The following is a 17,752-nucleotide window of genomic DNA, read 5'->3' as shown; positions in this document are numbered from 1 at the left end:
TTGAGAGAGAGAGAGACAGAGCACGAGCAGGGGAGGGGTAGAGTGAGATGGAGTCACAGAATCTGAACCAGGCTTCAGGCTCTGAGCTGTCAGCACAAAGCCTGATGTGGGGCTCAAACCCAGGGGCCACGAGATCATGACCTGAGCCAAAGTTGGATGCTCAGGCTCCAACTGACTGAGTCACTTAGGTGCCCCTATTTTAGTCTTTATCATTGCTAGAAGACCTAGGGTATGACTCTAAAGGCAATAATTAATAATGGTTATCAATGTATTAATAATGTTTGGTGAGACTTGATAACCATAAATTCCCAAGTTCCCTCTTCCTTCTTTTCTTTTTAGGAATGGGCTGTTTGTGAAGAAAAAGGTAAAGATGACCTGAATCTGATACTTTCTTGCCTTAATGTCCAAGTATTTACCAAGCTAGTGTTTAAAAAGCATATTTTTCAGGGCACCTGGGTGGCTTAGTCAGTTAAGCACCCTCTTGGTTTTGGCTCAAGTAATGATCTCACGGTTTGTGAGTTCAAGTCCTACATCAAGCTCCACACTGATAGCGTGGAGCCTGCTTGGGATTCTCTCTCTCCCTTTTTGCCCCTTCCCTGCTCTCTCTCTCTCTCTCTCAAAATAAATAAATAAACTTAAAAATACAAAAAAATATTTTTCATGTGAACAACTTATAAGGATTTGGTACAATCTTAAGATTTAGAGTTTCAGATGGAGTTCTGCAAATTGTGGCCATAGCTGCTGTTACAGCACTTCAAACTAGTTGCATTATATGGGTTTAGTGTACTGGCCTTCAACTTCTGAATGCTAACAACCATATCCAACAAGTTCATATCCAACAAGATTCTAGATTTTGCTTACTAACATAGGTTCACATTTCTTACCAAAAAATAGTAATGTGGGTCTGTCTTAAAGGCTATGGGACTCAACTGAAAATATGAATAAGTTCAATCTTTGAATATTCCTTCCAGAAACATTATCATAATCATATACAGCCCAGACCAATTTATCCGTGTGTGTGTGTGTGTGTATGTGTGTGTGTGTGTGTGAGAGAGAGAGAGAGAGAGAGAGAGAGGGAGGGAGAGAGAGAGGGAGAGAGAGAGAGAGGGAGAGAGAGAGAGAGAGAGAGAGAGAGAGAGAGAGAGAGAGAGATTCCTTTTTAAAATGTTCAGAGAAGAGGCGCCTGGGTGGCTCAGTTGGCTAAGGGTCTGACTCTTGACTTCAGCTCAGTTGACCATCTCACTGTTTGTGTTTAAGCCCCGCATCAGGCTCTGTACTGACGGTGTGAAGCCTGCTTAGAATTCTCTCTCTCTCTTTCTGTCCCTCCAGCCCTCTCTCTCCCTCTCCAAATAAGTAAAACTTAAAAAAATATATAGAATATTGGTTCCTAGTTTCTTGAATACAGCATTTACTTGTTTCTTGTAAATGTATGCATGTATAATGTACCCACTAGACTGGGAAATTTTGGGGGGTAGTTATAGCATTTGACTTCTTGTTTGCGCCTCCCAAACATCTAATAGATATCTCACAGGATTAGGAGCATAAACAGAATACTTCCTAAATATATGCTTGCTTGATTCATAGTCTTTTTGTTGTGTTGTTTTTATTGATATGTCCTAAGCTATAGACAGTTAAAGAAAAAATTCCAGGGGTGCCTGGGTGGCTCAGTCGGTTGATCGTCTGACTTCTACTCAGGTCATGATCTCACGGTTCGTGGGTTTGAGCCCCACGTTGGGCTCTGTGCTGACAGCTCAGAGCCTAGAGTCTGCTTCAGATTCTGTGTCTCCCTCTCTGTTTGCCTTCCCCCACTCCCGTTCTGTCTGTCTCTCTTTCTCTCTCTCTCAAAATAAATATTAAAAAAAATAAAAACTCCATAGAAGGAAAGATGTTTGTTTTCATCTGCACGTAGAGGTAGGAAAAGTTGGATGATATTCACAGTGGAAAGGGGATTGCATATGGCATTACAAAATGCTGTTGGTGACCAAAGTCCCCGGGACTGTGAGGTATACAACAGAAAAGCAGTCTTCCCCATGAAGGAATTTTTGAGTTGTCACATGTCTCCCAGACATTGGTCCCTTTCCCTTTCTCTGCTAGAATTCTCAAGTAGCTCTTTTATGCTTGCCATTGTTACCAGTAAGAGCAAGCCCTCTCACATTAAACTTGACATTGGTGAAAATTCCCCTGGCCTTAAAGTTCTAATCTGCCTCTCTCCCTTTTTTTCTAGTTCTGGCTGACTCTCTGGACTAAGTTTCAGAGAGTAATTTTTAATCTTTTCTCCTGACTTCTCTCTGCTTTTTTCCTGCCCTCTCTTGTCTTCACTTCAAATTGGATGTATTTCATGAAAGGATGTCTAGGTAGTTCAGCCATTCTGTTGAATTGAACTTAAATACTGGATAAAACACAGTTTAGGTGGTTTTTTAAACTAAAAGCTAATGTGAAAATATTGGAATATGTACCAATATAAACATATTACACATAAGACCATATTCAATACAGTTAAAAAATTACATCATGTTCCTTCTAGTAGAAATCTTAAAGGGCATACATAATTCACCTCCTGACTCATGCTGTAATTTAGATTATATTTTATTAGACATTCTTTACAAATTTAAAATACTGCTATTTTTACATGCACAGAGGAAAATCAGTTTGGATAATTATATTTAGGCATTATTAAAATCAACCACAAAATAGAGACACTTTATTGTGTCATTTATCAACATACTCGATATGTATATCTAAAGTGCATTATGTTACAAAAAATATAGAAATTCAGCAGCACCAAGATACATTTACAAAATAAATACATCAGTTGACAAAATAAATTATGGTAAATGTGATAATAATAATTGGATTAGCCTTGGCAAAAAAATATTCACAATGACCAATGTGCAGTTTCATAGAGCAATGGGGAAGACAGTTTTATTCCAATGCATTTACAGTATTTACAGACAATAAATATTTCTAATACTTTCCATATGTTCACTATTACAGAATCCTGTAATACGTCCTCTGAAGGTCTTTGCTAAAGATTTCAATGCCTCCTGAAAAGAGAAGGAAGGGAAAGAAGAGGAGAAAATAGGTTAATTCTCCTTGGAAAATGAAAAGGCATAAAAAATAAAGAAACATAGAATCACAATCGAAAAGACTCCAGGGTTTCTTATGACTATCCCCAACAGGAGCCACCTGTGGGTACCTTTGCTACAGGCAGGGTTTTTCATATGATCCAAAGGTCAACATGGCACAGAAAGAGAAGAGCTTGCGTTTCTAGTTCTATATTCTCTGTCTGTAAAAAGTGACCCTGGGAGAATTTCCCAAAGCTGCCAATGGGCAAGTTTGGGAAGAGAAGGGACACATCTGAGAGTCTGGAAGTAAGGCTAGGTTCTGCAATCCATCATCAGATACGCCTTGCTAGAAGTTTATTCCCCAGTGCTGCCTTGGGTGATCCAAATGTTGCTTATTCTGTTCAGGTTTACATTTGCCCAATTGTTTGCTAAGATAATGGCTGGTAAGAAAGTAAAGTGTGTGATTTGGAGTAAATGTTGGAAGGACGTGTAATTAAACAGTATGTTTGGTTGACGGTTTGGTGTTATCGGTCATTCCTGTAGCTGTCCTTAAACACTAATCAATGAAACTATTTTTGGATTTTAGTTTGTGAAGTCAAAAGTAAGAATTATTTGACTCTCACTCTTCTGGTTTTTAGAGTTGATCTACAATTAGAAATCAGGAAAGCCTAACCTAAATTAGAGAATAAGAATCAATTGGTTTAAAAGTATAGAATAGCAGTATTTCAGCTCACTCTGTTTATTACTCAGAATAAATTACCACTTGGAATTGACACCTTTTTAAACCCCTTCTAAAACACTGTAGCCACAGTATTTTAAGATGGACTAGCAGCATTTTCTCTGCTTTTCTCTCTCCCTTTCTCTTCTTTTTGTGTAGTCTCTTTCATTACATACATAGTGGTTTCTAAAGAAACAACTATAGAATTGAACTTGATTGGCTGTGCCATTGCATTAACAGCTAGCATGTGGGCAGAGTTTTACATGGCAGACCTATACCGGGGTAAGACCCACAAAAGAGCCAATTCTTAACAAGTTAGGAACTCTACGTGCAGCTTAAAAAAAAGCAAGTTGAGCGTTTAGGGTGTTTTAATGTCTTAAAAAATTTGACCTCTTCACCAATAGTTTTTGACTGGAATGGTAAAATAGCTCCTAATTGTAGAGAAAATAATTTAAGATTAAATTTTAAATAGTGGGTGGATGTGAATGTATGTTGTGAATAAAATCTAAAAGGTGACTGTAGAACTCAATAATTTGTGTGCTGTACCAATTTTAAAATGTTTTTGTACTGAACAGTATCTAGTGAATTGAATTTAAGAATAACACAAGCAAGGAGGAAATGAAGAGTATTTTGAACAATTATGTTCTCAGAAGGAAAGCAAGAGAAAAGGAATACATTAAAGGACCGAGGAGGGGAAACTGGGTGGCTCAATCAGTTAGGTATCTGACTTTAGCTCAGCTCATGATCTCATGGTTTGTGAGTTCAAGCCCCATGTTGGATTCTGTGCTGACGGCTCAGAGCCTGAAGCCTACTTCAGATTCTCTCTCTCTCTCTCTCTCTCTCTCTCTCTCTCTCTCTCTCTCTCTCCCCCTCCCTCCCTCCCCCCCTCCCTCCCTCTCTCTGCCCCTCCCCTCCCCCTGTGCATGCTCTCTCTCAAAAATAAACATTAAAAAATTATTTAAAGAAGGACTAAGGACAGGATCTTTTGATTATATTTCTCCTTGTCCATCCAGTGTGCTTGCTATAAAAGCATGTATTGGAATAGCCAAGTAAAGCATAAAACATGACTTGAAAGTGTATGTGTATGTTTACTCTGTGTGTGTGTGTGTGTGTGTGTGTATGATAATGCTTTAAAGTTTTTTAAATATTTAAAAGCTTTTGTATTATTTTGAAGTTACTATTTATCAAGCAAAATATATAGTCTCAATTAAATAAGTCCTATTGTACCTGGACATCTCATTTGCAACATCAAAAATTCCAAAATGTAATTTCCAACATTTAAACAATGTTATTTCCCACTGGTTCATGGGCAAGGAGCCAGACAGTTTTAGTTCAGTATTTTCTCTTAAGAAATACTACATATATTATAATAAAGTTCACGCTTGCCATTTCATCAGACCTCTCAGGTAACTATCTAATAATGAAAAGAGACTAAAGAGAGGACACTCATAAAAGCTTGGCCGCTTACAAAACTTTAAATAGTTAACCTGAAAGGATTCTATTTGGATTAGAGCATTTGCACGGCCCTATATATTCTCACCAGTACACTCCTAAATTTCCCCAATCTTCCCTGCACCTCGGTTGGGTTGTACTGGGAGACTGCCAACATCTAGCAGCCAAGCAAACAGTGCTTTCGGTGACTGTCCCTCACACCCGGGGGACAGAAAGGAGCAGCAGAATCATTCTCCTTCTTTCAGTCCTAGGTCTGGATTTGATCAGGTCGCTGCCTAATTTTTACTAGTCTCCTTTATCAGGGGGCTAGCTTTGGGCCTAAGAATTGCCGAGTGCTGAATTTCATCAAATTCCCAGATACTTCAAATGTTAAATAAATGAAATCCATAAAAAAGTATTTATACTTTTGTTTTTATAACTCTAGTATATACATGCACAGAGTAAGACAATGGTACAAATAGCTTCTGGCAATAAAGCCCTTGCATTAGCTATAAATACAAGGATCCTTTCTTAAAATACATTATATATGTACTTTGAGCAAGATTCATAGGGTTGGCTACCGATTATAGATCCATTAGATATTTGCAGACTAGGTCATTCACTCTGCTAAAGGTTCCTCTAGTGTCATTAGTCATTAATTACTGAGGCAGTACTATTTGTCTGATATAATTATAATTTTTTCTTAATGATGAGTTTTGTCAACCTAACTCAAAGGGAGAAGTGATGGCAAATAGGTTCAAACTCCTCTCTGCAACATCCCCCGTAATCCCATCTCCACTAGTAAGAGAAAGGCCTGGAGAAGTAACAAGGGACTTTAATTAATGAGATCATTAGTTGCATATGACATATCCTTGTATGGTTTCCCCTTTCTTTCAAACCCCACGGAAGAGCTGTACTGAAAAGTAAAAAGACAAAAAAGATCCTGTTAGTGGAAATGCCTGAATCTTCAAGAGGCGGCACTAACATAGTCCTGACCTAAAGATCCAGAAATGGGGAAATAAACCCAGTTCTGAGGACTACCTATCCCAGTTCGCAGGACTATTCAGGTCCTTCAGCCATGGAATGCCTTGGTTTTCTAGTTTATAAAATGGGATGACTATTTGCTGCTTTTTCACCTCACAGAAACACACATATCCAGATAAACAATCAGCACTAGATCTAAAAGCACTAAAACAGCAAGTTGCACTTTGTTTACTAAGACAAGCATTTAACCCATGTAATCTCATTTAATCTTCAGCCAACCCTACGAGGTTGTCACAGTTATTATCTTCATTTCACAAAGGAGAAAAATGAGTCTGAGAAAGAACATGTAATTTGCCCAAGGTTGTGAACTTTAATAAGTTCAGACCCAAGATTTGAACGTAAGGTATTTGACCCCAAAGTCAGTGATTGCAATTACCACCTGCACTTGTGAGCCAAGGATGAACAAGCCATGTACATGTGAAGCTTTATTATTCCTACTGAAACACCCTAGAAAGTGGTTTCAACTTGCCAGTGGATAAATATATATATGAGAAAAACTTAAGTCCTTCCCAAGTCAACATTTAAAAATTTTGAGAAATCATGATATTTTTCACGAGCTGGTGGAAACCAGAGTTGAATTTAATTAAATGAATTCAGAGTGTGTGTTTAAATTTTTAACATTTGTTTAAGTAAATATAAATTTAAAGTTCAATGAAATGTAATAAATGAAAAATGTGACCGACTCAGAATTGTCTACGGTAAGGCATTATTCTGTAATGTTTGTAGGTCATATCAAAGCCTTCTGTGTTTGCCCCTGAAGTTAATAAAAAAAAAAGTAAGAAATGGAAAATGATCAAGAAAGTTTGCCAAGGTGTGAGAGTAGGGGAATAAATATGCTCCTCCAGTAAATGATGAAGGTGGTCCTTAGCTTCTGAAGCCTGACTCAGAAAAGAAATTCCGTAGTAGAGGAGTGATGGATTGGTGTTGGGGTGTGATGGTGGAGGCAGAGAAATGGGTTATGCAGCCCCGGTGTGTGTTGGGTGTGTGGGGGAGAACACTGTTTGAAGGCAGAAAATATTCTGAGCCATCTTGCTTTTGTAAGCTTTGAAATTGTGGAGCCATTGATAGAAGGACCGAAAGGGAGGACATTCTAGGTTTGTCCAAGCCACAGTGGAAGGGACCCTACACACCCCAGTGGAGAGCACCGAGGAAAGGCTATGGGGCACAGAAGCCATTTACCGTAAATTGAGCTCCGGCGATGTCGCAGAGATGGCACATGGGTAGTCCCCTTCCAGCCCACTCCCAGCCGCACCAGAGTTTAGCCAGGCAGACCGAGTTCGCCGTTTCTTTTTTTCCTGCTCCTTGCGTTTCCCAGGTTTGCCTTTCTTTTTCTTGCCGGGTGTCTTCAGTGGCTGCTCTTTGTATGTCTCCACCTTGTTGGTTTCCTGAGTTAGGTATCTGCCCTCATCGTCCGAGCCAAATCGGACGGGGTGGTTCTTTGTGTTGGGAGCAGGCTTGGAGTTGGGGGAAACCTCCGAGGTAGCTCTGATTTCGGCTGTGTGGATTTCTGCAATCAGGTGGTGGAGGAAGAATCGTCGCCGTAAGTCTTGGATAGATTTCCCCTTGTCATGAAGGAGCTGATGCTCCGACACAGCTCTTTTGCTTTAAGGAAAAAATAGCAGGAGAGGAAGAAAATAATGCAATTTTAGTTTGTCGGTATAGACCTCAAAGACAAGAGGAAAGCCCTTTAGTTTTCTGTTTGGTCCCATATGGAACATGAGCTGGAAGTGCAGCAAGCTTGTAGAGCAGGGAAAAAACAGAGTGGGAAGGGAAGTGTGGGCAGCTAGGAGGCTGCAGCCCCAGATCCCATTTATGCCGCTCTCTAGGTCTGTGACTTTGGCGAGAACATGAACATTCTCTGGCCTCATCAGCCTCTCTCTGTTTAAAAGGAAGGGGTCGGATTCAGAGAGTTTAATGCTCTTCTCAACTTAAAACGTTATGATTCAGTTATTCTCAGCAATGGACAGAAGCCACTGAGGTTCTTTTCAGGTTTTTCAGACTTGTGTGGGGAAAATAAATCCAGAAGTCCTAGCCTAGAAGTGAAAAGGAGGCTGAATTTACTTGAGTACTCACCCAGACACGCATGCATGCGCGTGCGCGCGCACACACACACACACACACACACACACTGTTCCCCTATTAGGAAAATAATAATATTGACTCTCAAAGAACAGCAAGCTGTAAGAATAAAGGCAAACAAAGGCTGAAGATGATAAAGCAGTAAAGCCTGTCTAGGTAACGACCTAAAAGACTGAATTTTAACATGATATTAGATTATAGGCGACCAAGAACCTATATTTGAAAGCCAGTGTCAGAGAGAGAATGCACATTTTTCTGTAGAGTAATGGGTGGTCTCTTTAAAATGGGTTCTTTGTGTTTAAGTTAAGATCATTCGCTTTCTCCCACGCACTGAGTTTTTTTTTAAGTTTATTTATTTTTGAGAGACAGAGAGACAAAGTGTGAGCAGGGGAAGGGCAGAGAGAGAAGGAGACACAGAATCTGAAGCAGGCTCCAGACTCTGAGCTGTCAGCACAGAGCCCGACGCGGGGCTCAAACTCATGAACTGCAAGATCATGACCTGAGCTGAAGTTGGCCACTTAACCAACTGAGCCACCCAGGGGCCCCGAGTTCTTTTTTTTTTTTTTAATTTAGAATTTCAGAGGGGATTATCCTTAGTACTTAATTTTTAAAAATTCACTTTTCTACTTAGTCTCTTTGTCTTAAAAAATATCTCTAGGATCAAATATGAAGTGACTTTTCTGTTTAAACAGCACTCTAATGAAAACGTAGTGGAAAAGAGTAAGCTATTTTTCCACCTTTTAGATGGCATCCTGAATCTTGCTTAAATTGTCCATCCATATATTCTTGTATTATCCTGTGTATGTATTATTGACCATATGCAGGGATCATGTACATTAATCACTCATATCATGCCTGCTTCAACTCTACCTCACCTTACGCCAATTTGTACCACTGTAGAGCTCTTCTAAGTGGTTCATGACAAGTGTCTGAGGGTACTTCACAGGGTGACACTCCATGTATTCTTACCTCTCTGATACACAATATCTGGGCCCCTTATCTGCCTTCATTAGTACAAGTTCTTCAACTCCTCAGAGAAATGTGACAAATTAAAATAGCATTGTCTTCATTTCATAGATGGGGAAGTTGAGGTTCAGAGGGACTAATGACTTGCCCTTGCCCTCACACTGAGAACAGACAGAGCCAAGAATCCAAAAACCAGATCCACTGATTCTGAAACCAAAGACTGCTTTTCAAACTACCTCAATCCTTTCTTCTGTGGAAGCAGAAGTATATGCTGAGGAAACAAGAAGCGAAGGGCAAGGAATAAAAAAGGCTGTGGTGGGACCCACGATCAAGGCAAATGGATAGCAATTTATCAGCTTCCTTGAAGATCAGCCTTACTGTTCCAACAAGTCCACTTTCATCAGAAAAACAAAGAACTAGGATCTCTAGAGTTTGGATTTTTCACAGGGGGAATGAGAGATTTTCTAGTTGTACTGTGATTCAAAGAAGAGCAGGACACGAAAATACAGGCATTATTTCTCTAGACCTTAGAGCCAGCATACCAACTTCCTTTTAGTATTTTAGAGTGTGGACCGACTTTAAGGCATGCAGCTTGTTCAAAAAAGACATGACTTAATGGAAAGGAATTTAACAGGAGCCTGGTTTAAATGAGGCATGAAGGAGCCTCTCTTCCTTTTTGAAGGTGCCACATGTGACTAGATTAAAATTCACTTACTTTATGGCCACAGTTAGTATTCTGGAAACTTTTAATAATATACAAATTTGAGGTTTGGGTGCAATACATTTATACTCTCTAATAACATTTTTAAAGAATGGGGCTGATTGAACTGCATATTTCATAAGTATTGCAGTTTAATAAGTATCTTTTAGCAAAATGTCACATTAAAAGAAGTTCTTAACCAGTGATCATTTATAGTATCGGGGGCTTTTAGTTCTTTCTCAATTCCTGGCAGATAACCACTGCATCTGTATTGCTCTCCAAATGCATAATACAGCCCATTCTAGCTTAACTCAAAGCCAAAACTTTTAATGGTCGGTCTGTTCTAATCAGGCCACCACTGCGTATGCCCCCTCTGCCTGGCATGTATGCCTGTCATCTTGGCCAGCCTGTCAACTGTGAGTCACAGTGCCTTCTTAACCCAAGCACTGCACTTTCCCAGGATGGTTCTCATGAGAAAAGGAGTGATCATTCTATCCTTCTGTTTTATAAAAAGCCTACGAAGATGGCACAACTTTGTCCAGTTTAAAATAGTATATCTCTTGTGATTTACAAAGCTTCTTTCTGCCTCTTAGGAGGACTTGTTAACGTAAACGGAGAAAACACGGATTCTCTTAAGTGCTGACTCTGAAATGTGGTAACACAATTAACAGTTCAAAGACTTCTGCTTTTAAAATATTGTCAAGAATGAATTTCTGATTGGGCAACTGCCCTAAAGGATCAGGAATATAGTAGTATCTTTATCATCAACAAGGAATAAGGTCCATGGAGCGTTCTATTTATTTTTAAAACAAGACATGAACTGACACAAGGGTAAATGACTAGCATGTACAAACTAGATACACATAGGAGGGGAACAATGAATCTACAGAAAGGAGGCTTTCAGTTTAGATAATTCTGAAATATTTAAGTGGCAAGTATGGCCTCAATAATAGCCTATTACAATGTACCTCCGCACACATTCCACCGCACAGTGGTTCACATGACACTTATTACACACCTAACATGGTATGTTTATGGTTTCCTTTGATTGTAAAAAAAAAAAAATTGCAGAAATATGGGTGAGATGCTTACCACGGACAATTCTAAATTCAGCCAAAATACAGTTCTTCTTCTTTAAAGAAAAATCACTCTCAGGAGTTTTCAGAGAAGAGTAAATGTCCAAGAAGCTATCGAGGAACACAGGGAGTAAAGGGAGCGACAGGATTGCCTCTCCCAACACAGAAGCAGCAGGATATGCTTGGGCTGATGCTTAGCTGCTCAGGAAGGAGTCTGGGTTTGAGAAGAAAAGTTCTGTGGTACATGCAAGAGGCAGGGTCCCGGCCTTAGAGTGACGATGACTCATCACAAGTCCCTTCCAACCCAAATGACTCAGCCAAAAGTTATGCTTTTCATTAAATGGAATAGACCCAGTCTGGCTCCCCGGCAAATCAGCCAATTATGTTTTAGGTTTCTGAATTTGCTGGGATTCCCTGTCTAACTTAGACACAAAGTCTGCTACCTGTCCAGAGTCATGTTCATCTGGACAAGAATATCTCTAGGACTCACTTTCCCACTTCCAATGTATTCATACTCCAGTCCCATTAATTAAAATCTTGTGGACTATGACAACTTATAACGGCTTCCTTTGCATGGCTTAGGAAGTGCTATTGCTGTAGTAGGTCCCTGCCAACCCCCCCCCCCCCACAGAAGTTAGTCCCTAGTTAGAAAAAATAGCTAAAGCAGTTTCCTTAATATTTGGTGTTAAGAGTAATTGGGAAGTAATACAATTTGATTATACGTTAACATTTCTTTCAAGAAATAAGGTTGATTTAGTGTAATGGTAGACTAATGTTTTGTCTAGCACACAAAATTTACTGTTATTTGGCACCAGTGCAAAAATAATGACTTGTTTTTGTTTTTTTAACTCCATTTGGCTGTGATAATTTGATGAAACATCTTCATCTACTGATGATTTCAGCCTTCATGAAAAACCATGGCTGTAATATGATGATCTATTAGCCATTAACTATAAAAATGTTTTGTGGTAGTTTTATAACCATCTGCTGAGTGTGAGTGTTTAACTACAATATTATATTTCACCCACAAACAAAACTATAACAGAGTCTCTGGCTGGTAAATGGTTTCTGATGTGTATTCTGCAAGGTGCAACAAAGAAAGAGTTAAAAATAGTCTTTAGGATAACTTAGCACCATTTTTACGTCATACCTGTGGATTTAATCATGGTCCATTTACTGTTTCTCAAAAGAGAAAACAGGTATTTCTCAAGCAACTCTTAAAGAACAAATTGGCTCTGTTCCAAAACAGTATTTCTTGGCCAGTATTTAAGCATGCTTTTAAAAATTCACTCTTCATCTATATTAATATATGGATTTTAAATAATTTCATACAAGTCTCAAAAGGAGCAAAAAGTCTAAAGACAATTTTCAGAAATACATCAGCAAAACACTGATTTGAAGAATACAATACAGCTTTATCTTTAGTACAATGTTCTACACAATTTGCCTTAGGAGATTCATAATAGATTTTCGTTTTGGTGCCAAGGTTCAGACATGTCTAAAGTAATTTCATTTAAGGATTTTCTGTTCTAATAATAATAGACCAAGGGCACATATAAAACAGTTGCCTTTTTGTACACCGTTGGGAATTTACAAGGAAGCAGCATGAACTTGATTGTAAATATTGGATATTGCTATTTTTATTGTTAGTGTAAAAGCTCCTTAATCCCTTCTCCAGAGGCAAACTCTTCTCAGTTTTGAGACTTTATCGTTTTCCCATCCTGAATACTGAGTCTGCAGCTTCCAGATCACCCAAACATGGTATTACACACATTAATGTACTGCTAGGTCCAACAGATTATTAAGATAGTGTTACTCTACTGCTCTTCCAACTTTTCAATCATACAACATGGGAATATTTCTCTGGTGTGCTTGGATGTATGATTATGTTAAAGTCAAAATTATCCTTAAAAGAACCACCAGATGAGAATGCCAAAATGCAAGTTTTCAGTCTACAATGCAAATATTTGACTCCAGATTAAAGAGCTGTTAGCAATAATTCCAAGAAAAAACAAGTTTCCGCACCTAGGATTCATTTTGGAGTCAAGCACTCCAGTTCCTGAACTGTATCAATACTAACGTTGGAGTTGCGCCATTGCAAAGTTGTTACTACTTTATTATATAATATGCTTTCATTATGTAATGTGGTCCATTTTATATGCTTAAAATTATGTCATTCATAATAAAGTTAGATGTAAGCCTTTTGCGCTGCACGCACAAACTGCCACCCACATTCAGTATGTAAATCAAGTGCACACAGACAGACATGTGTACCCTGGCTCCCTCAGCTCCTTCCCGAGTTATCTGTCTCCTGTAACCCTCGGGGTTTCAAAACCTTCCCAGGTCCTGAAAGGAGAAACTTAGTTTTTCTCTTCACTAGAGGCAGATGATTTTTGTCGAAAGGAGATTCTCTGCTCCCTCTTATGGAAACTCCTATAAAATCTGTCTCTTGACTGTATCCCCTTGAGGTTCAACCCATTCTCCCGCTGGGGTTTTAAGGACACGGTCTCAGCCCCGGGCAGGTAGCCGGATCTCCCTGCTTTTTAAGTCGGGCAAGAAGCATCGGTGACCGCTGCGAGCCCTCGGCAGCGCCCCAGCCCGGTGGCCTGTCCCACTGGCCTTCCCAGCCCTCGCCAGGCGCCCAGGGGAGACGGGGGCACTTACAGCCGGCGGCCGAGCTCCTCCACGGAGCGCCCGCAGGAAGGCACCGAGTAGCTGAGCAGGATCACCGCGACGCTCCACTGCTGAACCAGCCTCCGCAGCATCGTACCCTGTGGCTCGCGGGACCTGCAACAGAGGGGAAGGGGGCCCGAGGCGTCAGTCCGGAATCTCCATCTCCCCGCACCACCAGGCTCCCCGTTTTAGCGCCTGCTCCAATAGCCTCTTCGACACCAAGGGCATCTCCCAATTTGCAAAGAAAAAAAAAAAAATAACTTTCTCTGAAGCCTCTCAGCACTTACCGTCCTTTTTCCAAAACCACACAGGCAAAAAAGGCACCAGAAGGGAAAAACGACAACAACAACAAAATCAGAGACGTCCCTCTGAAAGAATGACCACAATGAAATGGTTTTATATAGGCATCAGTGATGCGCAGCGCGTTTACACGTCTTCCCTATCAATGTCTAATCAGTCTGGCCGGCAGTTCTCCTGGGTTCGTGCAGCAGAGCTAAGCCCTTCCTAAAAAGAGAAGAAAGTTTCCCCCTCTGAAGTCGGCGTCTTTGCGAACCAGGCCGTCTCGTTCCAGAGCCACTTGCAGAGACCCACATATATATACATAGCTGTCTGTCTACCTCCTCTGGTGGGCTGGTTGCTTCCGGAAAGTTGATTCCACACACCCTGAGAACAAGTTTCAAGCGCGCGTGTCGTCGATCAGCAGAGCCAGGTGGCAACGAGGGCGGGCGAACGGCGGCGCGGGGGGGAGGCGGCGGCGCGAGCGGCGGGGCAGCGGCGGCCCCGCTTCACGGGCGGGGAGGCATGCCGGCCGCGCGGCGCAGGTTGGAGGCGAGTTGAAAGCCTAGCAGAGGAATGTTCACACGCTCCCAGGCAAACCTGCCGGAGAAGTGAGCGAGTCGCAAAGAGGTGGCGCCCTTGGAGCGCGCGCGGGGCGAACGAGGGCGCGGGCGCGCGGGGGGCGGGGGCGGCGGCGGCCGCCGGAGCGGGCCCGGCGCGGCGCGAGCGAGCAGCGGGGAGCCCTGAGCGGGGAGTGTGCCCGGCGAGCCCCGCGCGCCGCCGGCTCTGCCGCCCCCGGCGCTGCCCCGAGCTCCGCCGAGCCCCACCCGGGAGCGCCCGGCCCGCCGCGCGCCGCGCCGCGCCGGGGCCGGGGGCGTGGGCGGAGCTGCCGGTTCCCGCTGGGTCCGAGCGGCCCCGGACTCCACGGCGGGTCTGCGAGCCGGGGTCCCGGAGCGCGCGCGGGCGGCCGCCTACAGTCCGGGCTCCCGGCGGGACGCGCGCGCCCCGAGGCTGCCGAGGCCGCTGGGGGCGAACGGGCAAGCCGGAGGCCAAGGACCCGGGGCCGGAGAGCACGGGAGCCCGGAATGCTCGGCGGGGAGGTCGCGGGCCTTTGGCCCGTGACTTTAAGGAGCCCTAAGTCGGCCCGGGAGCTCGGGGAGCGAGATGGGAACCCTCCTCACTGGCTCCTTCCTGGGACCCGCTGAGTGGGGAGCATGGGCTGTGGAGGGGGGAGAGCCTTCGCTTAGAAGAGAACCTCTTTTGGAGGGTTCAGACTTGAGGTCGAGATTGCAATTTCTGGCTGTCTCAGAACAGCTGAGGACGTCTGGAGCTGGTCCCAGAGAGCCCGCAGACGTGATGGAGACCCTCTTTGGAACTGTCGAGGGGGACCGACACTCCGAGGGAGCGCGCAAGGCCCTTTCGCCCTCCGACCGCAGCCTCAGCCACCCTTTCCCGGACAGCCTACTCTGTCGCCCCCACCCCACCGTCCCCCGCCCTGTCCCCTGTTACATATTCTGGGACGACTCTATCCGTGGCGCTTCAGCCCGCTGATGAAGCGGAACTACCGCTGTACGCCGCTCTGCCTCGCAGAAGGCCAGGGAAAGCAGGGGGTTCTTCCCAAACTTTTGGGCGGGGAATAAAGACCGCTCTGAATTAATGGGCAGTATCATCTAGGAAAGGATTGCAGCGGATGTGAACGCCGCCCCGCGGGCTCCTCTATCTTTATGAAATGAACGCGGGTAGTTGGGAACCATTCAAGGGATGTTTCTCTTCTAGCTAGACAACCTCACAGATACGTTTTTAATACTCTCTAGAAGGCTAGTACGATTTGGACACTTGAGATGATTGGGAACCTGACCTTTATCAAGCCTGGCATCCTGGCTGATGCTCACAGAGTTGACCAAGCACGGGTGAAATAGCGCCCTCTCCCCGACCCTCGCTCCCTTTTCCCGCTCCTCAGCTGCAGGGAGTTTAGCTCGAAGTTAACTTCAGCTGCCTAGTTTGGGTTGAAGTCACCCCTTCTCACAAGCTCCTTTCTCCCTCATTTGATTACTCCAAACTCCATACTTAAAAAACTTGGCTTCCTCCGACTGGGAAAAAAAAAAAATCTGGGAATTTCCACAATTCCCCTCGTTGAAGAATTTCTAAATGTTAGAGCTGTTTGCATGGCATGAAAAGACAAAGTATCAGCCCTCAGAAATGTCAACCTTTGAACCTCTGACACCTTCTGATTTATAATAAATTCTTTCCAAAAAGAAACAGGAACCTTAATGTAATCGTTAGATCTAAAGAGGGAAATCTATGTAAAAAAAAAAAAAAAAAGTAAATCACAAATGAGCCCTTTAATACTTGCAAGTTGCTTAATATTAAAATGATAATATTTGCTTCCACAATAAAAACCCAAAGGTACTTAGCCAGATTTCAAACTACCCAAGCTTTAAAAAAATCAACCCTCCCCCAATAAAAAGTTAGAACAAAAATCAGATTGACAATATTAAATCATCTATGCTGTGAAGAAATTCATTATACTCTCAGAACATTATAAACTAAAGACTGCCATCAATAGACTGCTTTGATTTATGTTGCTTTTTCTACTAATGAAACAAAATGGACCCCCCCCCCCTCCTTTCTTTTCCCCACACACTTTGCTGGTGTTAATGGCAAAACATCTATCAAATATTTTTAGAATTTCCTCTCCTCCACAAAAAGAGAAAATATAGACACAGGAAAAATAAATAGTCTTTATACACTTGGAATACCAAAGTTCCCTCATAATTTATTACTTCACCTTTTCCTTGATTTACAGTCTTCTCTCCTCTTCTGGCCAAAGGAAGGGGATCTTCTCAGCAGTCTCTTCCAGAAACAATTTTTTGTTGTTGTTCTTCAAAAAAGTAAAATTAAGTCTAAATGATTTAAAAACTTCCTGTAAGGAGGCTTTTCTGCTCCCACTAAAGGCAATTATTAGAAAGCAGGTACCTCTTCTGAGCTGCCCTGTTTATTACGTTGAGTAGAAATTCTCCTCAATACATACTCAGGACCCTGACTTTTAGCCTTTCTGAAAAGGATATCTTCTGACATCATAATCAGCTTCCCAATATAACTGGGTAACCTCTGTGAAAATGCTGAGACCACGTGACTACACAGGAGATGACTCCACACTAGGAGGTTTTTGTCTTTTTTTCTTTTTTGGTGGCGGGGGTGCTGAGGAGTGCCAACAGAGGCTACGTGTTTGCTTAGGCCTTGCTATCACCTAAATGCACCTTAGCAAATAGGAGGATTTGAAGGCCTGCCTTTAATCTGAAGCATTTCCATGTGAAGACAGGTTGGCATTGTGAGATCTACACCTACTCGAATGCCTAGCCCATGAGCAAGCCCCAGACTTCCAGCTTCCTGTCCCCAACTGCAGCATTTTATCCCAATTTTGAGAAGAGGTTTTCTAAAATTTTAAGTACACTTTTACTCCTAAGTTCATGTTAAAATAACCAACTGCTGTATTTCTCCCTGGCTATCTCCTACTGCAATTTAGTAAAAAAAAAAAAAAAAAACATTCATGTTTAGCTTTTTGATCTTTGTCCCTTTTTTCCCCCCGCAGCCCAAAGAGCAAGCAAATAAACACAGTAACCGAAAAGGTACCTATGGCTCTTTAAACAGTTCACCTGGGCTCAGAAATTCCCTTATTACTAAAAAGCATCCCTTCTCTTATGAGGGATAACATTTGCCAATC

General features: G+C 42.3%; 1 protein-coding gene across 2 annotated transcripts; it reads right to left on the bottom strand.

Annotated features, from left to right (window-relative positions):
• Positions 1 to 2,637: 2,637 nt before the first annotated feature.
• PTHLH (parathyroid hormone like hormone) lies at positions 2,638 to 16,909 on the bottom strand. 2 transcript variants are annotated; one of them, XM_039240828.1, is made up of 4 exons: positions 16,817 to 16,909; positions 13,744 to 13,866; positions 7,438 to 7,860; positions 2,638 to 3,044 (listed from the first exon to the last, which is right to left on the bottom strand). In XM_039240828.1, exons 2-4 carry the CDS (start codon positions 13,842 to 13,844, stop codon positions 3,035 to 3,037), a joined length of 534 nt encoding a protein of 177 aa, XP_039096759.1. In that variant the 5' UTR covers positions 13,845 to 13,866; positions 16,817 to 16,909; the 3' UTR covers positions 2,638 to 3,034. The 2 variants fall into 2 exon arrangements, with proteins under 2 accessions (XP_039096759.1, XP_039096758.1); XM_039240827.1 differs by lacking the exon at positions 16,817 to 16,909 and adding an exon at positions 14,370 to 14,627.
• Between the last annotated feature and the right edge of the window lie 843 nt (positions 16,910 to 17,752).

This window comes from Hyaena hyaena, unplaced genomic scaffold (assembly GCF_003009895.1).
Source record: "Hyaena hyaena isolate Hyena2069 unplaced genomic scaffold, ASM300989v1 scaffold_182, whole genome shotgun sequence".
NCBI classification, from domain to species: Eukaryota; Metazoa; Chordata; class Mammalia; order Carnivora; family Hyaenidae; genus Hyaena; species Hyaena hyaena.
This window is presented reverse-complemented; position numbering and strand designations above follow the sequence as displayed.